Consider the following 23,722-nt stretch of genomic DNA (forward strand, 5'->3'; position numbering starts at 1 on the left):
TGCTGGTGTTTCGTTGCTGTGTATATATATATATATATAAAGAAAGTGACATATAGGGGGAATCAAAATGTGTTGGACTCAATTAAATGTACAACTCAAGGCATAGAATTCATTAACGAAACAACCCAAGGTAATCTGTCAGACATCATTAAATGAACATAATGATTAACGGCTAAGATGAAAATTAAAGTACAGATTTTTTCCTAGTGATCCGTTGCATTGGGAATATCTTGTATTTTTTTTTTTTTTTTCAAAATTTGAATGTTGGGATTTCACCCCCCCCCCCCCCCAACATATGCCCCACCCCCAACATATGCCCCATCACAGGACTGTAGATCATTTGCCTTGGGATATGCAGAACCATTAATCTTTTTCTAGTGTATCCCGAGGCAAATGATCTATGATTCTGTGATGGGTGTGCATGTCAGAGGGGGCGTCAAACTATCACGACTCTTTATTAAAGTGCATTTTGTGGGGGCACTCAATGTCCATTGTACGGTTGGGATGGGAGGAAATCACCTAGGAATTCCCAAGGATTTGATTATATGAAACATGTTCTATATCACTAGGCAATTTGTGTGTATCTTTCCATCTCAACCATACATTTGACACTCAGTTGTCCAAATTGTTCGACTCTAAAATAAATGCCCTAATCTAACATTGGACTAACCTTAAAAAACTTAAACCCTGAATATTTAACATTTCCAAACAAACCATCTAATTCCCATTTCGGGGACTAAGATATGTTTCACGAGGGAAAAATGATTCCAAGATGAATTTTTTCTCATGAAATAGTCGGGATTTTTTTACAGAATCAAGTTGGAATAACCTCGCTCTCCCCCCCCCCCCCCCCCCCCCCGATTTATTGACGAAGACATACCCATGGCTACCATATGTTTGTCATTGTTTAAGAATTTTTTGTGCTCGTTCCACAATTAAAAGATATTCTTCGGATAGTTCATCCAATCCAAGGATAATTATAACATCAAATTGGTTGTATGTTTGCAGTTTTATGTTTATTGGGTGTAATATAAATCATACCACATTTAATCTTTTTTTGGTTGTATTGTACGTCAAATTGCTAACTATGCCTACTTTCCTCATCCAAATAGTACTAGTTTTCCATTAGAAATTTGGATGATCATGACTCACAAAATCGAGATTTAACAGAGGATGTAGGAAACAAGAAAACCACCAAATTTTATTGCAATCCAACACACCAAACAATCAAACCTTTTATTTTAATCGAAGACAAATCCCTTTGGTTTAGTTTCAATTCTCTCATTTTGTTCAAGCATACATAAATTCATAGATATTAGTCTTTGGATCCCAAAAATATAAGGAAGCCAATTGTACAAACCAATAGCAATCAATCGGTACACCGAATTATATCCCTTCTAGCTTTTTATGCGTTGAAACTTTCTTGTATGAGATGGTCAGTATCACTCTCAATATATGCCATCGAGCACCAATAGAGCATCATTGAGCACAAATTGTTGCAGAAAGCCCAAGTGAAACTATGATTATAACCAAGTACATATATGCTTGCCTAGATCGTCATCCTTCGATTTGCAATGGATGGTCCACTCCCTATCCAGAGTTAAATGGTTGTACACATGTACATGTACTTTCTCGTTTTAAACGCGATTTAAGAAACAAAGATGACCTATGAATGGAGAGACAAACTGCTTTTTATTTGTGCATGAAGCATGAGTATAGGAATTTTTTATGCCAAATATAGAGAAAAACAAAAACACCCTTTTTAGTACAATATCATATTATTACATTGCCCAGCCCATTAGGAAAATACAAGAAAATGTGACACTACCTCGGATTACACCACTGACACAGGTTAGAAATAGGAACCAAGACATGCGCTTCAATAAGATAACTGATTTTCATAGACTTAACATAAGACCTCCTGAGCATTACTTACGACTTACCCAAATTTATTGTTTAGGTTTTAACCTGATGTTGAACACTACGCACTTTTCCCCAGCAAAGATGGCTAAGGACTGGGTGTTTGTGTCGTTTCAGGCTCCTTCCCCTTGAAATGTTGGCTCTCCTCTATCCTGGTTCTCTCGCACGAGGGCTATATGCCCTTTGTGACACCTGTGGGCTGTATGCGGACTTAGTACCATTCTGTGAAGTTGGAGCTGAACTTGTCAATTTCAGACTGAACGTATGTCGGATTTCTCCACGGCTTTGGGTGATAATATCATCCATAACTTCCTCACTATCTATGTGACCATTTCTCACTTGAGGATTATGATCCTGTCATATACATACCGATTGTGAGATGAGTACAGATGCTTTTGATCATGGAGAATACGGAGGAAAATAGGTAGGGAACTTACATCTAATGAGAATGTTATAGCTGGGGCTTCTTCATATTCTGCAGCATCCAAATCTTGGAGATGGGCTCCTTTGAAAAACTTGGGGAGCAAGTATTGCCTCACGGGGACTAGGAGCATTATCGATAAAGGGAAAAGGACCCCAGCTATTGGAATCCATGTAATGCCGAAACAAACAAGCAAGTAAACCGTCTGGAATAAGGTGAAAGTTGCAATTGCCTTGAAGGGAACTGTCTCAATGAATGTCAAATGATACTTCTCCAAACCTCTGACAGATTTAAAAATGTAGGTTAGTTAACTCAATACAATATAACAAGAATGACAACAACAGCAGCAACGATCATGATAGCAATATGTAATGTGCCAAAAATATAGTTCAAGTTTTCCTATCAAAAGGAAAATGTTTTAGTTAACTTCTTTGAAAAAGATGAACTTTTATATAATAATCCATAAATGGGAATAGATACAAGTATACTTCTACATCCCCAGAGAGCTTTCATCAATACGGCGAACTTATTTAAATTCAAACTTTCGCCAACCACAAATTTGAAAAATAAAATGTTGGAAGTATTGTGCCCCAGAGGCTTCTTGTGTGTGTGTGTGTGCTTTGTGTTGAGTGTATATTTTCCTCTACTCTCAGGTGTGTCATACCCAAGTTAAGCCTATAGTCATAGTTCTCCCCTTCTCCAACAGATTGGTCTTTTGGAGTAGTTGGTTGGTTAACATGGTATTTGAGCACTAGGTTCGTATAGGTCACGGGTTTGATTCTTTCGACCCTTATGGGTGAGGGGGAATGTTGGGTGTATGTTTTCCTCCACTCTCAGGTGTGTCATACTCCAGGTAAGCCCCGTGACCCTCTTATATTCAAAGTTCTCACCCTCTCCAACAGATCGGTCTTTTGGAGTAGTTGGTTGGTTAACACTTTGTGGGGTTGCAATATCTAGACAATACAACAATAAAAACATCTTATAATTAAGAATATTATCATATAGCCAAGGCAAGAGAAAAGATTCACTTGTATCTTTGATTCGGAGCTGTGAAAAGAAACAATATCCTCTCCCAAAATTGATTCCCCGCCAAGCTTTCTATGGCCATGAAAGCAAAGTATCCCCAAAGAACTGAAGTAGGAATCTTCTTCAGAAGAGGCATAGCAGTAATACAACCACCAACCATGATGGATTGAAGAAAATTGCTGAGGCGCTGTTCTTTGACCTCTACGGGTAAAAGATCATCAATATTCTTTTCAATGTCAAACACAGACTCGTCATCAGGGGCATCAAAGTTGCCAGTACTTGGAGCCAACTGGATTGTGGATTCTTTCAACTCTTTCAGTCCCTGATTATATCACAAAATATCAGGAAAACGGTCAATAGTTGTCGAATTATTGATTATGTTCAACACAAAGTTTTGATTAATTTACCGGGCATTGTGGAGCTTGATAGACTAATGGAGACTGCATTTGATTGTATGCTTCTTGAATGCTCTCATATAACTGACTCAAGCTTGCTTTTTGCTGATACTTCTGCGTGCTGTTGACATAAGCTTGTTGCGCATAAGCTGTTACAGTTACTAATTAGTACATTTTAAGTTAGCAAAGCAAAAGAACAATGATAAAAGAAACAAAAACATTGTATCATGCAAAAGTCAGAAGGGGTTGTGTTGAGTGTATATTTTCCTCCACTCTCAGGTGTGTTATACTCCAATCAAGTCCTGTGACCCTCTTATATTCATAGTTCTCCCCCTCTCCGACAGATCAGTCTTTTGGAGTAGTTGGTTGGTTAACATGGTATCAGAGCGCTAGGTTCGATTCTTTCCACCCTTTACTCCACTCTCGGGTGTGTCATACCTCAGTTAATTAAGTCCTGTGACCCTCTTATATTCATAGTTCTACCCCTCTCCAACAGATTGGTCTTTTGGAGTAGTTGGTTGGTTAACAGGTTGAGATTCTCAACAAAGATGAGAAACACTCCGAGCAGATAGGAAAGATGGGAGAAATTTTCCCTCCCTTATAAGTATATCCATGCAATTGATGTAGAGATATCATATGTAGGGCCCATCATATGACTGTTCGCCATGCTTTTGACATGTGCAGAGATCTATTTTGTAAACAAGAGGATTCCTGCCCCGATGTGCAAACAGAGATATGGGAAATAGGCGGTAAACAATAGATGTCGTACTGAACTCACAAGTTAGAAAGTAAACATACAACATAACAACTAACTCAGCATATAAACTTAAATAAGTAAGAGTGTTGAGTTTGTGATCATAACATTAACGTCAACTGCATATAATTAACATTACCTGATGCTTCAGAGTAGCCAAGCTTTTTGTATGCATTGGAGATTGTGGAATAACACCATTTGAAGGAGGGATGCCGATAAGTCCACATAACATGACCTGCTCATACAGCATAGTAAGAATTGTTGAAAGAAACTCTTTCAACTAAAATATGAAAATTTTAGATTCCAACACAAAAAAGATTACCAAGAAACCTAAAAGAAGAAGGTCATAATGGAAAGACTGTGGCTTCTTGAGATTGAACTCCTTTTGCTGAGCTAGTTGAGATGCAACACTGTGATCGAAGTAGTAGAGCAACGCAATCATGGTAGCTGGAATAAATGCTCCAATAATATATATCAGTGGCACATTCAACATTTCCTGCCCAGTAAACAACAAATGAGTTTCTAGCAAAGCATGTCGAAGTCATTGTAGAATATGTAAGGAAGCAATGAAGTGCACCTCAAACCATGAGTTTTGTATAGATGAACAAAGGTTATCTTCTGTTTTTTTTCTATTTTATTATAAAAAATGAAAAGGGATTGTACCTAAATGTTCCGTTCAAAAGTGAATGTCAAACATAAGTGCAAGTTCAATATAGAAAAGGAATTAAAACTTGAAATTGCCATGATTGAATATATGTGCAGGTAAGTACCCTGATAACTGTCCAATTCGAATAAGCACCTGGAGACCATGGATTTGGGCTGAAAAGGCGCCTCGGGATCCCTCTTGGAACATCATTAACTGGGATATAAGATATAGCAGTCCATACAAGTGCCATAAGTGGGACCCCATAATCAGCGATAAATCCACGTAGCCAACCTACATTTTCAAAACCATGCTTACTAATTAAACATCCTAAAAAGCAGAAACAACTGCTGATTAATTCTTTTATTACACTTAACTTCAAAAATCTTTTAGGACAGTTGTACAAAATGAGAATGTAGACTCAATCCCATAATCCAAAAACTAGGGTAATGGCCATTTTCCAATCGTAACACATCGTTCAGAGGTTCAAAACAAATAACCATACCTGTCCCATAGCACCATGACCTAGCTTTGCGGCTCCTTAATGCAGTAAGAAGAAGGCCAAAGGACAGAACCAATGCAAACATTCCATTCCCAAAGCGCCAAGACAGTAGGAATTCTGTCTGATTTGGGTCTTCTCGTTGGGGTATGCGAAACTCATCCACAACTCCCTATAGGATGCAATTCATGAGCTTCAAAGAAGAGAACGGAGTGGATGATGATTGGCATTCGATCTGAGAAACAAATTAGTAATTCCCGCACAATTATATATAAGAGACTCCGAGTGGTGTTTACGCAAATATGGTAGTTGTGAACCTAACGCCATTGAGTTGAGATTCATAGATATGGCATGTCTTGAAATATCTCACTTTCCCATGTATTAATTTAATACACACAAAAAATTGTTCACTTTTTTTGGGTCCGAATGGGGTAGATGGAGTGGAATTGACTTTGACAACTTCAATGTTAAGACAGACATCAGTGCCCACGTAAACCATGGATCAATTTCATCTTGTTAACTCATCCAAATTTTGCAACCTTTTAATACATCCATAAAGAAAGAATATAGAGTATCCTCACCCGAATAGCTTGCTGCATGAAAAGCATTGCTATAAGCAAACCAAATAGTTCACCGGCGACACGGGTAAATCTATTGATAATGGAACATGCACCCAGAATAGCCAACAAGCAGAGGAGGAGTGCAGTCCACATGCAAACCCTGAAAGCCCAATCAAGAACAAAATTCTTCAATATCTACCAGAAGAGGCACTTAAACAAGTATTATGGCGGATCATGGTGGGCATACTCACAAAGTTGGAGTGCAGGTTTAAAACGGCGAGGGAAAACTTTGGAAAAAATGCAACAAAAATGATGAAACATAATATATATAATGTGTATACAAAATAATACATTAGAAATTTATTTTACTTTATTCTATGTTTTCAATATAACATGTGCTCAAATATAAATTATATATGTTATGATGCTAAAAAAGTTTACTCATCAATATATTTTTTTATCAAAATAATACAATATTGAAAACTATAACATCAAGATATTATCATCAAATCTAATATTTCTATGTTTATGAATCACCAAATTTTTATTATGTATCAAATCCCACATTAAACAAATTCATGAATGAAATCACAACCAACCATAAGGCTACAAAGAAGGTATTTAGTTTTATGTTATTCTCTGAAAAAAAAAAACGTGCTTAAAACATAAAAAATGTGACTTTAAAAAAAAAAAAAAAAAAACAAAAATGCAGCTTAAAAAAAGTGTGTGTGTGTGTTTTTATTTATTTATTTATTTTTATTTTTTTATTTTTATCGTTTTACTTGCCAGAGGTAAACGACGTGTTTTAAAAGTGTTTAAAAATAAATAAATAAAAGCTGTTTTTTGTTACTATGACGGTGGGGCTTGAATTTTAAAAGTAAGTAGAGCATACCATCCGGTCCATGCTAGGAAGAGCTTCTGCCCCAAATCTTGTCTGTTCTTGGCAAAGTTGAACATGAACGTGTACATCAGAATTGTTGGCTCAGCAACTCCAAGTATAAGCAGGGGATGCCCTCCAATAATTGAGTGTATGATACCACAAATTGCTGTTGACGCAAGCGTTTGGACTGCTGTTAACGTTCCATCTGTCACAACAGATCAAATGAAACATGTCTCACCAAGTGTTTCCATCAAAATAGGAAAGAAGAGAGAATATTAGTTCTATTAGTCAATCTACTCGTATTTCTCTCTAGTTGCTCTCCGAAAGATATAACTGGAATTGCTGAAGCGAAGAATATGTACGTTGTGGGAGCAAGGATTCTGAACAATAAAAAACAAAACAAAAAAACATAATTTTAGATGGAATCTATGAAATAGTAAATCCAAGAACTATAACACAATCAAGATCTGATCATGTACTACTCTACCTAACAAAATTTTGTTCCAAAAACTAAATGGGCAGAAAGGAAAAAATAAAGAAAATGCGAAAAATTGGACATATCCAGCAAACTCAACTTCCAATATAAGAATCTATCACCACATGAAAGTACATGAAATCTATAAAAAATAAATAATAATAACAATAATAATTATCAAGTTCATGGAAGATGAGCCTGGGAAGAAACACAAACCTGAACCCCGAACTGAAACCACCAGTCCAATCTTGTTTGTACCACAATAGTCTTCCTTTAAGATCATTCTTGATCCCACGAAATGGCACAAATGTTTCTTCCATGATATTATTCTAGTGTTGTGGGCAAGATGATCTTATACCCTTTTTTTTTTCTCTTGACAAACAACTTACAGAGATAAGAGACGAGACTTGAAAACACTAACTTCAGACAGATTTATTGGACTCGGAAGGCCATTAGGACACCTAAATTTCCATTACCCAAGATAAATAGGAAAAGCTATGGGCAGGCAAATAGGAATTCTTGAATTATTAATTTCTCTCTATGATTATGGAATATTACATCTTAAAGGATATAAAAGAATGGTGTCTGTGTGTGTTCTACTATGAAGAACCAAAAAAGAAGAAGAAGATAATGACTGAATGGAAAATTGAAAAGAGAATGATGGAGTTCTTGATTTGTTATATTTTATAATCTTACTTGAATTCCATATCAAACTGATAATGAGCAGAGTTCGATAGGATTTCACAGACCTTGGATTAACGAACACACTCGATCTAAGCAGAACTCAAAGACTCGGACAAACGATTGGCTTTCACAGACCTCAAATTCATTCTCTTTCCCCTCTTTCAATAATCAGAAAGGCTCCTTCCCACCAACCAAACTACTTCCAAATCCAATGTCCCCAGAGAAACAGAAATGCATCAGAACTCAATAGATCACTTACATGTTGGAACTCACATAAAATTTTCCTAAGATTCGACTATGTAAGTTGAGATGGACTAGGAACCTAAAACTTAGCGATGACCCATGAGCATAAACTGATTTTAGTTTGATGTAGAACAATTTAAAGCAAATGGGTAGTCACTAAGTGAAATTGAAAACGTTGAAATATAGTTAAAATGTGAACAGAAAACTCCCCACTATGTCGATTATGAAGGTGTAGTGATCTTATACAGCAAAATCAGCGAGAACCCATAAGGATAAACTAATTCAAGATGATTTAAAACAGTTTAAAGCAAATGGGCATTCCCTAAACAGAGCCAAAAACCTCAAAATTTAAAGATAGTGAAGGTGGTATTGAACCCCTTCAAGATTGCATTTTCAGAGAAAAACTCTTTTTAGAAACTGAAAGAGAACTCAAATATGAGAAAATCGATCTTTAACCTTCAGTTGCATAATCTATGAGAGCAGAAATCCAAGGATTAGAGTACAATGAGACCAAATTCAGAGAAACTCAACAAATTTAAATGTGTCCAAGATGGCTTTTGAGGTTATAGATGAGGCATCAAATCAAGACAAACTGAAAGATTGAGAGAATCCAAACTAACACACTCTGTAAGTGGAAATATTGTTTGTGTGTGTGGGAGAGAGAGAGAGAGTGTGTGTATGGTGACTAAGCATAAATAAATCTTTCTGGGACTGTACGGGAGTTGAAGAGAGAGGTGAGAGAAAGAGAAGAACCATTACAGTGGAAACAAAATTCTTTATGTGGTTTCAATAAATTTGAACAAATGTGGGTATTTGTGTAGTTTTTGTTCTAGCTTTCTTACCTGTAAAAAAAACAGAGGAAAATGCTGAAGTTGTTTCTGCAATTGAAGCTGTTTGTGCTGTAAACTACCAAACAAACCGAAAAAGACTATTTTAAAAAAAAAAACTTCAATAGCCGTTGGATTGTGAAACATGAAATATTTTACTTGCAACACCAATCCATTTGAAACCAAAAACACTCATTCACATATATGTAGCATTGTTTCTGATGAGTAATGGGAATGCTACCATTAATATTGTCCAATAAATTTATTTTTTTAATAATTTTTTTATATTTATATTTTGTCTTTTAATAAAAAAGATAAAATTATATTAATCTTATAAGATAAATATTCAAAAAACTTAAAGTTTATTATTAGTACTTGTTTGCTGAATATTTGAGAAATCCCTTTACATCATCTCACAGTTACACGCCTGTTGATTGTGGCCTTCTATGAAAAACTACAAAATGATGGAATTACTACCCCTTAATTCTTCAATTTATTGTCAAAATCATTAATTTGGCAATTCTTATTATTTTTTTAATAAAAAAATTCTTGATTTTTCACCTAAAATTCATCACTTTTAATGTGATGACTTAAATATTGTATCTCATACCGAATATCCTGGTGTGAAAGTGTGTAGGAAACATAGAAAATTTTCATCATGATACAAGCCAAAAAGCATCTATGATTCCTACACACTATTACGTCAAGATGTGCGATATGAGGTACATCTTGTGTGTCAATGTGGTAATAATTGTTGTTTAATAAGCAAAACTTTTTGGATTAATAGAAGTTTTTTTTTTTTTAAAATCCTTATCGTTGTTTATTGCTTATTGTTAATGGTTTTAAATTATATATTCAAATTATTATTAAAACACATTGGGATCCCCACTTACTATTAATAGTCATGACGGGTCCACAAAACCTTTGAAGTAGATCTTTTGGATTACAATATAAATCAGATACTAACACTGCGTTTGGATAGAGCTTCTTGACGACTTCTGCTCTTGCGGGGAGCTAGCAAACGTTTGGATAGATTTTTGCTTTGGCGTGGAGAGGTTTTTGCTCTTGCGGGGAGAGGTTTTTTACTCTTTGTGGAGAAGCTTCAAAGACCTGCTCTTCCGCGGAGAGGTTTTTTGCTCTTGCGGGGAGTGATTGAGCTTTTGCTCTTGCACGGAGAGGTGTATCTACACAGGCCCTAAGTTAATTACCTAGACCTGCTATTGCCACACCAACTTTACTAATGACACACCAACCCCTATGTAAATCATCAAAAGAATTGCACATAGTTGGTGTGGCAATAGTAACTTTCTTAATTATATTAACCTTCTAATCAAATCAGATTTCAGGATGAGCAAATTAATCGATTCGATCAATTAATATAGGATTTTCTTGACACCCGCCATCAATGATAGAAATAGGAAGCTATTGATTCGATGTTTAGGAATCATTAGTTTGGTTGGATTTTGAAATCTTTGTAACCACCCCACTCACTCTTTTATTTTTTTAGTGCACGCACGCGTGTGGTGGATTAAACTAATAGTCATCTCCAATAGTCCAGTCGTCTTCAAATTAGACTTATCATTCTGTTTTTCTCTCTCAAAAATACGTAGATTCATCCATCATCGTGATGATAAATACATTAATTGGCTTGTCTCTTGTGTCTAATCAAATGTCATGAATTAGACGTGGTTTGGAGTTAGAAAATCCCTACACTAATAGGTAAAGGAATTTTCCTAAACCCCCAAAGGGGTGGTTCAATGGAAATTTTGGATCCAATAAGTGGTGAGAGTCCATAGGTTGTGAGTTCGATACTCAATATGAGCAGAATTTCCTCGGGGCCACTCGAGAAGGCGCACCCTCACTTACCCAGTGTGTGCAATGTCTAGGCGTTGCACATGTCCGAGGGAGGGACCCATATGCCTTGGCTCTTCCGGCCCCCCTAGTCGGAGGTAAATTTGGACATTCCTGTCATAAAAAGAAGAAAAATCTTAATCTCAAATTAATGAAGTTTGAACGTTCAATTTAGATATAAATATGGAAGACAAGTTTCCTAGATTTCAATATAAATTTTCTGTTTATATGATTTTTAAGAGAATTTCTAAGAATATTCTCTAATCTCAATGATGCATTTGATGTTCTACCGCAAACAAAGTTTGAGATTAATGTCTTTTATAATAAATATCACTAGTGCCATATATGAATGTTATGAATTTTTGTTTAAAAAATAAAATAAAATTCTTGAACCAATGAATTGAATTTATAAATTTGGTGATGATAGTGATTGAAAAATATCTTATTAATTTTGAAATATCCTTGTAGGAATCAAAATTTAAATTGGCCCCCATCGTTTTTTAAATTAATAAAAATCCCTAAATTAAAATTGGGCCCACAAGCCTAAATTAGGACTCGTTAATTGGGATGAACCGCATATGATTTGGGTTTGAGTTTTCGCATATAATACCCATGATCTAACAAATTTTAAATATTGAGCCCATATACCCAACAAACGAGTTAGCCCATAGTTAAATTCAAAGCCTACAAAAATGGGTTGGATCAATAATGAAATACCATTTAAATTGATTGTGTAAAATCTAATTAGGTTGGAGCATATTTGGAAATATCTTCTCACCTTAAGTCTGTAAATATCAAAGTCTCTCTCATTTAGAGGGATCGGGATCACTTTCTCTCAGAAGACATAAATTCTCCCTTTAGAGAAGAAGAAACCCTCAAACCCTCCTTTAGAGACGAAGCAAGGTTCTTCAAGAGACCCGAACTTCAATTAATAAAAAGATCAAACCTAAAGTCTTTCTTCAGAAGTCAAAAAATATTTCTTAGTCGATAAAGTACGAAGTTCAGAGAGAAGAAAATCTACAGAAATCTCTATTAGAAGATCAAACACAAATAAAACCATCATTAAAGTAATCTTTTCATCCCATCATGTGCGAAGTTCGAAGAGAAAAGAACTACACACCCGTCATTTTCTTATTTTGTATTTGACTGTTAATCAAGAAAAAACACTAAGATCTGTATCTCTATTTTATCAAAGTCAATAAAATTATTTACGATGTTATATCACAAATCTCGAGATAAATCTGAGAAATTTATTATCAATAGTCCCCGTGGTTGAAATAATAAGTGGAGCAAGATACTCTTATTTATTTAACAAGTACTATTTTTAATTAAAAGACTTTCCATAACAATATAACATGACACATTGTGGCATTCCTAGGTAGGCCAATCACAACCAAATCCTTTGAAAGACTGAGATGATTAAATAATAATAATAATTACTATACTTGTGTCATCATGCAAGTGGTTGCCTAATTGGGTGTACGTAACCTCCAATTTTATACTCTTGTTTGGATCTATGGATACTTTATTTAGGTAAATTAATTAAGGGCCAAGATCAGTGATTCATGAAGAATGAAGATGACTCATGGAAAAACCACATGATCTTGACAGTTTAAAACATAAAATCCAATGGTAAGGATTTTATCCTCCTTGGAATAAGTATCCTCAAGATGTGTATCATTGGGATACGTGTAAATTCTAATTGTTTATTATTCTTTTAATAGGTAAATTGGACTTGAACTCACGACCTCAAGGTTGCCTTGCAATGTGTCAAACCAACTGAGCTATGGGTCCAAGCCCTAAATCCCAATTGTTAGGTGTCATGCGTTTTCTCATGGGTCATTTTTCACGGGTCACCTTAATTCAACCCATTAGATAAATAAATAGTGTTGTTGATGGGAAGAGATGCTGATTACAAATCACACACAAAAGCATAGAATGTATCAAATTGTTGGCCTATAACCAAATTACTTAAAGGATTGGATTGGATCTGATACAATAAGAATGGGATGAGATCTTTGTCATATTGGTTTTTTCTTCCTTATGGAACCTTAATATATGGATGCAAATTGGCATTTGGGTCTGACCTGATCCATTGACAACTCTAGCTTATGTATGATTAGATTAGAAAGGGGTGGTAGAGAATAATAGAAAAGAATGATGAGTCCATGATAACATACCCTTTGTGAATCTAACCTTTTTAAAATGTTTCACACTCACATTGTTTTTTTACATAGATAAGTGCACATTAATAAGTGGATTGATTTGAGTTATAAAAGAAAAAAAAATGATAAAAAGATATGGAACTTATCACTAACGTTAATCAAATGATTGTTTCATTGATGCGCTTTCATCACAAAGATAAAATATTCAATGATCAAGTTGACATTAGGGGCGTCGGCCCAGAAATTGGTCCACATTTGTCGGGCTTAGATAATCCTAACCGGCCTACATTTGGGCTTATTTTTCAGTTGGGTCCAGGCTTTGTTGTTTGCAAAAAATTAACACTTCGTTTGGATGGATATAAGTGGAGAGAAGAGAAACCCATTAAGTCTATGTTTGGATTGAGAGAAGTGGAGAGAAGAGAAGAGAAATTCAATTTCTCTCCATCATGTTTGGATTGATAGGAGAGAACTTGGGACAATTTTGAAATTTTAAAATATCTTAAAAGAGTTTTAGGGGTAGACTTGAAATTATAAAATATTTTAAAACGGTTTTTCTCCTCTTCTCTCCACTTTTGGAGAGAAAGAAAACTCTCATTTTTTTCTTTTTAATTTTTTTATCTTCTCTTCCCACTTAACAATCCAAACAAGATGAAAAAGAGAAAATTTCATTTATTTTCTCTCCTCTTCTCTCCATTTCTCTCAATCCAAACAAAGTGTAAGAGAGAGAGAGAGTAAAATGCATTATATTAAGATGTATGAGATACATTGAATCATCGCTAATGTTTCTTGTCACAAGTGAAAGGTTGTGATGGAGAATGGTATATTTAGAATATATAAATTAAGATATTAGAGATTGAAAGTATTGATAAATTAAAATATTTGTATTATGGTAGTTTCATAAGTTGGTTAAGGTACACAAGTAATGATACATTGTATCTCACGCTCCTTAAGACAATACTTCTCATTCTCTAATAGTGCGGTATCTTGAATGCGCGTAGGTGTTGTGTAAATGGGACAGGTTGGCCTGCCTAAGAGGCCTTAATACCAATTTGAAGGCCGATTCTAGGGTTTGTTATAAGATCTAGATGGACTGCATAAATAAAAAGAGGTTAAAGGGAAAGAATATGACAAATTCAAGATAGTCGACTCCAAATCTCACTTAGCCAATTTCATTAGTTATCAAACTTGCCAATCTTTTTGGCTACAACCCTCCTATTTATAAGAAATAAGTCTAAGACTTATACTAGAACTATAATATCCTATTTTAATTTTACTCCTATAGATAACTATGTACAATCTTATCCCTTATAGAATTTGAATTAGGAGAGAAGATGAGAACTCAAAGACAACAAAATAAGAGGTTAAGAAATAATGAAGCCTCAAGTTTGATACTTCTTACTTTTAAAAAGATGAATCCTTACTTTGGATAAATTGATTTGTCGGGGGTGGATTACCCCAAATTTTTGCTTCCTTTGTTCGAGGGACGGGGAGTCTGCCAATCATATCCTTATCCATTGTTCTTTTTCCCGTGTTATTTGGATGTTTTTCTTTTCTCGCTTTCAGGTGGATTGGATTCTTCCTTTATCTTTTTTGCGTTGTTAGAGAGTTTGACCTTCAATATCTTCTCTTCGAGAAAAAAGCACCTTTGGGCTATCCTTCCCTCGGTCATTGCTTGGGGTCTCTGGAGAGAACGGAACAACAGAGTATTCCATGGCAAGGAGAGCTCAACTCACTCTGTGATTTTAAAGATTCTGGGGTTTCTGTTCCTTTGGTCAAAGTTGAGTAGAGACTTTGAGGGAGTGAGCTTCCATGATTTTGTTAGTAATTGGGAAGCTATTTGTGATTAGGTCCTCTCTTCTTGGGGAGGTTTTTTTCCTTTCTTTGTTTTTTTTCTTGTTGTTTCTTTTTCTTGTTTTGGGGGGCTATCTCAGCCTCCTCTTCTCGCTTCGTTATTAATTTAAGTTTATATTTATCAAAAAAAAAAAAAAAATGATGAACTTGTCATCAGATAGATCTCCATGAAACATCGAAAACACACACACATACACACATATATATAATAATGATAATAATAACGAAAAGACACTTAGATAATCATTTAGAGCCGTGGTGGAGTGACCTCAAGATTGTACTTCATATCTCCCTTTCATGACATGAGATATGAGGTACAATCTTGAAGTCCCTTCAGCACTATTCAATAATTTAAGGGTTGGTGAGATGGCCCAAACTACACCTCAAGAAATGGAGGGTCTTGAGTTTGAATCCCTTCCTCTTGGGGCCACTCTTAAGGATTTATCCATCTAAATCTTCAAAATTATGAGTATGCTGTTCTCCATTCATCATCATTCCTCGAATATAAATTAAAAGAGGTGTTAAAAGGTTATCTTAGACAATTTATAGGCTAATGATTTTTTGACTCAATTGTTTTCCCTCAATCTGTACTCGGTTGATGTAGCAAAGGTAGGGGTGGATTTAGAGTGGGGACATTTGCCCCCACAAGAGTTTTCAAATACCATGGATTAATGTGCTATTGCGACGGGTTTTAGTGGTGGATAAAGAAATCAGTCACTATTGCCCTCACAAATTATTTTTCCTCTCTTAGTTACCTTCACAAATTTATTTTTTTCACTCTTAGTTACCCCCACATGAGCCAAAGCTCTTGGACAAGGCCACAAAACCACGTATCTGAAGATAACGATATATGGTATTGTGCCCTTGCCACATCAGCCAAGAGTACAAATCAAGTGAAAAACATCGAGTCAAAAAATCATGACTCACTTTATAAGGTTAGGAGTGGTATCAAGAAAGAAAAGTTACAAACTCTGATAATTAGTTACCCCCAAGAGTTAAGTATTTATAAATAAGTCCCTAAATCAGGGTACATTAAATAATTTTATTTTAACTTGACCGTTACAAAAATACCCGCCAAGCAAACAATCTACTTAGCAATGCAAATTAGAAATCTACTGTTCTTCACCCGCAGCATAACTACCTCTACACCCAAACTCTCAGCTTTAGTTCCACTTTCTGTTTCAGCTTTTCCAGATTTCGAACAAAGACCCAATAATGATGTTTATTCTAATAACTTAAGAATCAATAATATGATAAAATCTGTTTTCCTAGACTCTGCTCTCTACTTATTTGAAGAAATGCCAGCCCATGATGTCGTCTCATACAACTTAGTAATTTCTGGTCAAGCTCGCCATGGATGTCCAGAACAAGCAATTGGTCTGTTTAAGAAAATGGCTTCTGTAGGAATCAAAGAGAACCCGTCAACGTTTTCTTTAGTTTTGGGTATCTGTAGTAGTGCTGGGTTTCATCGAGAAGGTCTTCAAGTTCATTGCAGGACGATTTTTCTTGGGTTTGATTCCAATTTGTTTATTAGGTCTGCACTCGTTGATCTTTATATGCAAGTTGGATTTCCTGATGTTGGTTTGAGATTGTTCCAAGAATTGCCTGAGAGAAATTTGGCAACGTGGAATTTGGTTTTACGTGGGTTTTGTGAATTGGGTTGTTCGGATGAGTTGCTAGAGCTTTTCAAAAGGATGAAGGATTGTGTCAAGGCAAATTCTGTTACTTTCAGTTATTTGATCCGTGGATGCAGTAACGGGCGGTTTTTGGATCAAGGAAAGCAACTGCATTGCCATGTGATTAAGCTTGGATGGGTAAGATCAAATTTGTTTGTTTCCAACGCTTTTGTAGATTTTTATTCGAGCTGTGGAAGCTTGATTGATGCGAGGAAGTCGATAGAATTTATTCCTGCTGAGGACGTGATTTCATGGAATTCGATCATTTCAGTTTATGCCCATAATGGGTTTTTGTTTGAATCCCATGAATTCTTTGCTAGGATGCAATTATGGGGGAAGAAGCCTTCAATCCGTTCATTTGTGGGATTTTTGAATTTATCTAGTGAGACTCAGAATCTTCAATTTGGGAAGCAGATTCATGATTTTGTTCTCAAATTGGGTTTTGATCAAGGAAGCATTCATGTTCAATCTGCATTGGTAGATATGTATGGAAAGTGCGGTGAGATTGGGTGTTCTGTATCCTTGTTTGAAGAAATTCCTGAGAGAACTCTAGAATGCTGCAACTCATTGATGACCTCTTTACTACATTGTGGTATAGTAGAGGATGTAGTTGAGATGTTTGGTTTGATGGTTGATGAAGGAGTGGGACTAGATTACGTGACTTTCTCCACAACACTAAAAGCATTATCATCATGTGCCTCAGTGAGTTTATCGAGCTGCCAATTGGTGCATTGTTGTGCAATAAAATCGGGGTTTGAATCAGATATTGTGGTCTCATGTTCTTTGATGGACGCCTATTCAAGATCTGGGCATATTAAACTTTCTAGCAAGATTTTTGAACGAATTGTGGATCCCAATCTCATCTGCTTCACATCAATCATCACTGGATATGCTCGTTGTGGAATGGGGAGAGAAGGCCTTGAGGTACTTTATTTTTTGATTCAAAATGGTTTGAAGCCAGATGCCATAACGTTCTTGAGTGTATTAGCGGGATGTAGTCACTCAGGGTTGGTGAAAGAAGGGCTATTGGTGTTTGAATCAATGAAAACGGATCATGGGATCAACCCAGACCGACGACATTATTCATGTATGGTCGATCTTCTTGGGCGAGCGGGTTTGTTGCATGAAGCAGAAGAGTTGATAAAACTAGCACCCGTTAAGGGTGATTCGGTGATGTGGAGTTCACTATTGCGTAGTTGTAGGGTCCACCGAAATGACGAGGTGGGGAAGAGAGCTGCAGAAACTTTGATGGATCTTAAGCCTGATGATGCTTCAGCTTATGTACAAGTTTCTGGTTTTTATTCTGATATTGGAGACTTGGAGGTCTCAAAGAAAATTATGGATCTTAAGGTGTCAAGAAAGATGAGAACGGAGTTTGGTTACAGTTTGATTGAGATCAATAGTCAGGGTTACTCTTAATCGTAGCTGTACACATGGCATAAACGCTACAGCTCGACATCCACCATTCCATGGCTGCCACATTGGACATCTGCACCAGGCCCGAGGATGTCTTGAATCTATCGTATTCTATGGAATCAGAGAAGGTATGTATAACTGTCCAAAAGTAGTCTACAGACCCAATGTTTATGATCAATAATCAAGTCAAATTATAATTACAATAATGACAAACTGACTAAAAAAAACTCAACTGACGTGGAATATGCACAGAACAAAATCATAGATTTTTCCTGTGTATCTCGAGTAAAAATTTATGGTTTTAAGTCAGTTTTTCCCGACTCTTATAATAACTATCATTGGATGATATCTTGTTTAAAACAGGTGATAGGTGACATATTAGCCAATATTGCCCGTTTATTCAGATCAATAAATTGACCCATTTGAAATGAATATGTACCTGCTCTCGTGTCAATCTATCCTAATAAGTCGCGGTATTTTTTCTTGTTTGTTGTGTCCAGGGGAAGATTGTATCTTCATTTAATTGCAGTTCATGCAACAAGATGAAAAATATGTACAGGGGACCATGTCATGGAATCAGGTACACTTGATTAGTCCTCTTAAACATGGATATTTTGTGAGAATGATCAAGCTTAGGGTTTCTATAGTTTTGAATTTTGCTGCTATTTTAGCCTAGTATATGGAGCCTTGGAAAGGATGTCATCTCGAGCATAGTCAGAAAGGTTATTTTGGATACCACTCCTTAAGGATACTACAGCCTCAGGATTAAGACTAACAGGTAATTCTTGTATTCCACCAATTGCAAATCAGGAAATCTCCATATAAAGGATTAAGGCCTCCTCTTCATCTCTTCATCTTTGCAAAAATAAATAAATAAATAATGGGCTATAGTTATAAGTTAGTACGTTTTACTCAACCAAATGTTGTGATGATATAAACCAACTATGTCTAGTGTAAAACAGAGTTCAAACTTAACGGGCTCTGTTTATTTGCGTCTTCATCTCGATAACGATGTGTATTGGATTTGGAGGAGTCACAAGTTCTTAGTTGAGCATATTAGAATTTCTCTCATGGCTTTAGTTACTTTTGGTTAATGTTAATAATGCCATTTTCAAAGGAAAGTAACACTCTCATGGTTTCAGCCTTGACTTTGTGTCTCTCAGGCAACCTGCAGTACATTGTATGGTGCACCATGAAATAGCGAGATTTGGCATGTACATTGGTAGGGGCACTGGTCATGTTCGTGAAAGGGAATCCGATGAGGAATCAAGGCATCATAAGAATCCGTACGTAATCTAAACCTCTAATGATTTAGACATTTTATCAATGAGAGTACACTGTCTTGATAATTCGTTTAGGAATTTACATATTACATATTTACTAAAAAGCCTCGGCACTGTCATTCAGCGATTACTAGTGCCAATGGGGGAGAGAATAACACCTTCGTCAGATGAATCATACTCCCTGTTATATGTTAGTCAAAGATATAACAAGAAATTTTTGGGTTTTCTATGGTTTTTTGGGTACTTGTAAGCCACTTTTAGGTGAGAGTTGGTGCTTGTTTCTGTTTTTTTATTGGCGCTACATTCTTGGAGGAGAGAACATGATCTTTATGAATTTTGTTGCATTTTACACTATCATGGTTAATGCAAAATTTCATCCTATTACTCTTGCAATATCTTCATGGTTATTGGATTTCATTTTTTTGAAAATTTTTAGGAGTCCAACTAGCCTTACTAAGTTAGTAAGGAAGGGTCCTTGGGCTCACCTTGTGCAAAAAAAAAAAACATGATCTGATACTTCAGGGTTTTAGAGGACAGAATTCTATGAACTATGACAAAAACAGTTATTTTTCTCCGTCGAATTTTAATTTTAAATTTTGGAGTTAGGTGGAATTACGGTAGCTGTCCATTTTCAACACCTTGGATCAAGCCCAAAAGAAATTGTGTTTTGAAAAAAAAGCAAAATGGATTTGAGTTTTTCAATGAAATTTAGAGGGCTGTAGTGTTGGATTTGCTAATCTTACCAGGTTATCAATTTGAGCAAAACGACCCTTGGTAAGGGTTAAAATCTTACCAGGTTAGTGAGGAAAATGTTTCTCAAACACCTATTAGGGAGGGTAGAGAAGATTTGTTGTGACAAATCAATTAGCAATTACAAAATGAGACCAAGGATAACCCTTGAAATCAAAACATTGATGTAGTTGAGCCTAATTAGAAGAGTATCCTTTTAAAAAAAAAGAGAGTAAATTTAATTAAAAGATAAATTTGAGAAAGTCAACAAATACATATGTTATTCTTCAATTATGTGAGTATGGATCCCTAAATCTAGTAATATATGAGATCTATCGGTGGTTTGGCTAAGTTTCACCATTTTTGAGAAAGATTAAAGAACCACCTCTTTCAGATCCTTATTTAATCAGAATATTTTAAGATGAAGATTGTTTGATCCTTTTTTTCTTTTTTTTTAAATTATCATATAGAAAGCAATTTGACTTGTAAAATCATACATTTCCCAATCCTAAATCAACTCCACGAAATCCAAAACATTGTATTGAGTCGTGATAATCTAACTCCCCCTTTGACATACGCCCCCATCACAGAACCGTAGATCATTTGCCTCGAGATACACAAGAAAATACTTATGGTTCTGCATATCCCGCGGCAAATGATCTATTGTATTTACCCTAAAAAAATACCTCTTAAATTTTTGTTTGATACTTGACGAAACCCATGTTGACTTTAAATCAAGAGATCTTGAAATGCGTAAATTCCAAAATAAAATGAGAAACATTTTCCTTAGTAAAGATTTTAAGCCGTACAAAGGTAATGGATTACTATGTTAGTAATCCAATATCATAATGATCAGTGTCTCAAAACATTGATGTATCCGTACTTTTTCTAGGCATTTATCTCGGTTTCCGTCTCTATTTTGTTATATTAGGTAAATAATCATGTTAAGCCTCGATTATCACATTGCATGTTCCACCATGTTAAATAGACTTATTTACATGAAATAATTGCATTTGTCGGAAGTTTGATTACGCGTGTGTTCACTGTGTAGGTCAAAGATCAAATCATCGAGGAAGAATCCAAAATCAAGAAAACGATTTTGCATTACAACCGGGAGGACAAATGGAGCAACTCAATCAAAATTCAGCCCCAAAAGTGCTGACGTTACTGTGCGGCAGTGAGTCATCACCGCGCCAAGGTGGAATTTTGATGGATCGCCCTATTTTTTCGAGAGTTTACTCTACATGTGATCTTATCTGCAAATGCGATAGCAGTTTGAATTGGATCTTTCTATAACCTCGGATTTTTATAAATAGAGCATTTCTCAATGTAGAAATAGCCTTTAGTCCTTAGGATTTTTTCCTTATCCCTCTTCCTTTAACCTAAAGCCTTTGGTTTTTTTTTTTTCCTATATTTTCTATTTATAACTTAGGTTTTCCATTAATGTTCTATAAATTTGTAAGTGAGAGAGTGAAGAAAATAGTGTAATTACCTTTATTCAATGAAGTAAGACTTGTTCTTCTCCATTTATCTTTTTTTATCACTTGTAATGATCTTAGGCTAAATCTCCCCTCTATTGAAATGTAGAGAAGTTAGAGCAAGTTTATTTTTTACTATTATTTGATTTTAATTCTCTTATCTTACTTAAATGTTCATGAGTTCACTTTAAGTTTTGTCCAACTCCTATGGATCAAGGTTATAGTAAACTCTTACACCTTATATGTTAGAGTTAATGGATCATTCTTAGATAAGATAAAGATGTTTCATGCTTTTTTAGATGTTTGGTAGTAGGAGTTTCATATTTTAGTGAGTGAAGGAGTTCTACATTTGATTTTTTAAATTAAGTTTTTATTTGTTAAATCTTCCAAACCAAGGAGTTAACACCAAATTCTTGAATTGAGTTGAAAAAAAAAAAAAAAAAAAAAAGAATATAAGCTAAGTTTGGTAGGCTAGTTGCTCTAGGCAGATCTTCTCTCTAATGGTAATTTTCATCCATTGTTTTTAACTAAACCATCATTTCTATTAATTTAATTTCCAGCAATCGTTATTTTCTTTTGGTGACTTAAAAACCTTAAAATAATTTTATCATTTGATTAGATTCAATTTTTTACTCTTTGCTTGATTCTACATCATTTTCTAGTGTTTGACCCCTTACTTGTCTTCTAACAAATTTGGTTATAAATTTTAAGTTATATCCATTCTACACCACATAGTCCTCATAAGTTTCATCGAAAAACGAAAATGGACGGCTATCGAACTTTCACATAACTCCAAAACTTAAAATTGAAATTCAACCATGGAAATAATTTTTTGTTTTTTATTTTTTATTTTGAAAATTCATAAAATTTTGTCCTATACAACTCTGAAGCATCGGATCACATTCTTGGATGCCATAAGGTGAGGCCAAGGACCCTTAGTAAGGGTAGTCAGACTCGAATAAAATCCTTTTGCATTAAATATTTCAATTACTCAAATTATTAAATAATTTTGTCCCAAGTGAGATCATAACTGCAACTATGCACCAACATTATTGTGTATGTGACTGTGTATGTCTGCGTTGTCTCTTGTGATGTATTGTGTCCAAGTGTAAGGTTGTGGAAAATAGGGTCTTAGGTCCCACTCTGCATTAGAAGAGGCCAAGAAGAAAGAGAGAGTTTAACAAGAAAGAAGAATATAGAGAAATCCGTGAGGGATTGGCGTGTAGTTGTAGGCCACCATATGTAAATTCGAAAGTCCAAGACAAAACCGTAACAGGTGGGCTGCGCTTGTCCTTCCCGCAATTTAAGGCACAAAACACCATATGCATCTTTCTTCTTTCATAAGTAACTGTTCCAGAAAGTGATAGGAGCTTACCCATTTTCAACAATCACTTTCATTTTCCCCAACAGAAGGTAATTCAATCTTGAAAAAAAAAAAATTTACTTACTACACCATAGAGTTTTTTCTTATTAAGTGCTCCCTATTAATTTTATTTTTTTTCTATTAAGTAAAAGAAAATGTAAAATATCAAAATACTCTTTAATAGATATAGACATGGATTGGGTATTAGTGACTTTAATTAATCCAAATAGAAAAAAATATATATAAAATATCGAAAATTCCCTTTGATATATAGATAGTTAATAGAGTTTTGCCCATGTGTACTAGGACTGCAACTTGGATGGGCCAAACCCGAATCTGGCGAGTTCAACCTGACCTTAGATCAGGTCTGAACATAGTTAGCTAGGGTTCAAGCTCGGGTTTGAGCAACAAAAAAAAAAAATGATTGAACCAAATAGGGTTGGGTTTTGGTATAGACATTGGGGTTGTCCGATTTGTTCAAACCCGAACTTAATATGATTATACTTTTAAATATCTTTGTTTCTTTCTCATTAGCCAATTCACATTGCAAATTTTAGTTGATCATCATCATCGTTTTCTTAAC

At 35.2% G+C, this 23,722-nt stretch overlaps 1 protein-coding gene and 1 pseudogene across 10 annotated transcripts; one reads left to right on the forward strand and one right to left on the reverse strand.

The window, feature by feature from the left end:
- Positions 1 to 1,738: 1,738 nt before the first annotated feature.
- Positions 1,739 to 9,348, reverse strand: LOC147398827 (boron transporter 1-like; annotated as a pseudogene). The gene is made up of 12 exons (XR_015180044.1): positions 7,790 to 9,348; positions 7,396 to 7,478; positions 7,111 to 7,303; positions 6,240 to 6,378; positions 5,665 to 5,830; positions 5,287 to 5,453; positions 4,839 to 5,012; positions 4,656 to 4,751; positions 3,775 to 3,911; positions 3,370 to 3,689; positions 2,358 to 2,622; positions 1,739 to 2,274 (listed from the first exon to the last, which is right to left on the reverse strand). The product of XR_015180044.1 is annotated as a boron transporter 1-like (transcript).
- Positions 9,349 to 16,108: 6,760 nt separating this feature from the next.
- Positions 16,109 to 21,849, forward strand: LOC147398828 (PPR superfamily protein). Of its 9 annotated transcripts, none has more exons than XM_086448156.1 (5): positions 16,110 to 18,414; positions 18,787 to 18,866; positions 18,958 to 19,064; positions 19,429 to 19,572; positions 21,350 to 21,849. In XM_086448156.1, exon 1 carries the CDS (start codon positions 16,292 to 16,294, stop codon positions 18,287 to 18,289), a length of 1,998 nt encoding a protein of 665 aa, XP_086304282.1. In that variant the 5' UTR covers positions 16,110 to 16,291; the 3' UTR covers positions 18,290 to 18,414; positions 18,787 to 18,866; positions 18,958 to 19,064; positions 19,429 to 19,572; positions 21,350 to 21,849. The 9 variants fall into 9 exon arrangements, with proteins under 9 accessions (XP_086304287.1, XP_086304282.1, XP_086304280.1 ...); XM_086448154.1 differs by having other exon boundaries at positions 19,450 to 19,572; positions 21,350 to 21,848; XM_086448158.1 differs by having other exon boundaries at positions 18,963 to 19,064; positions 19,450 to 19,572; positions 21,350 to 21,848.
- Positions 21,850 to 23,722: the final 1,873 nt, after the last annotated feature.

Source organism: Akebia trifoliata, chromosome 7 (genome assembly GCF_017979445.1).
Source record: "Akebia trifoliata isolate Shusen 1 chromosome 7, ASM1797944v1, whole genome shotgun sequence".
Taxonomy (NCBI): domain Eukaryota; kingdom Viridiplantae; phylum Streptophyta; class Magnoliopsida; order Ranunculales; family Lardizabalaceae; genus Akebia; species Akebia trifoliata.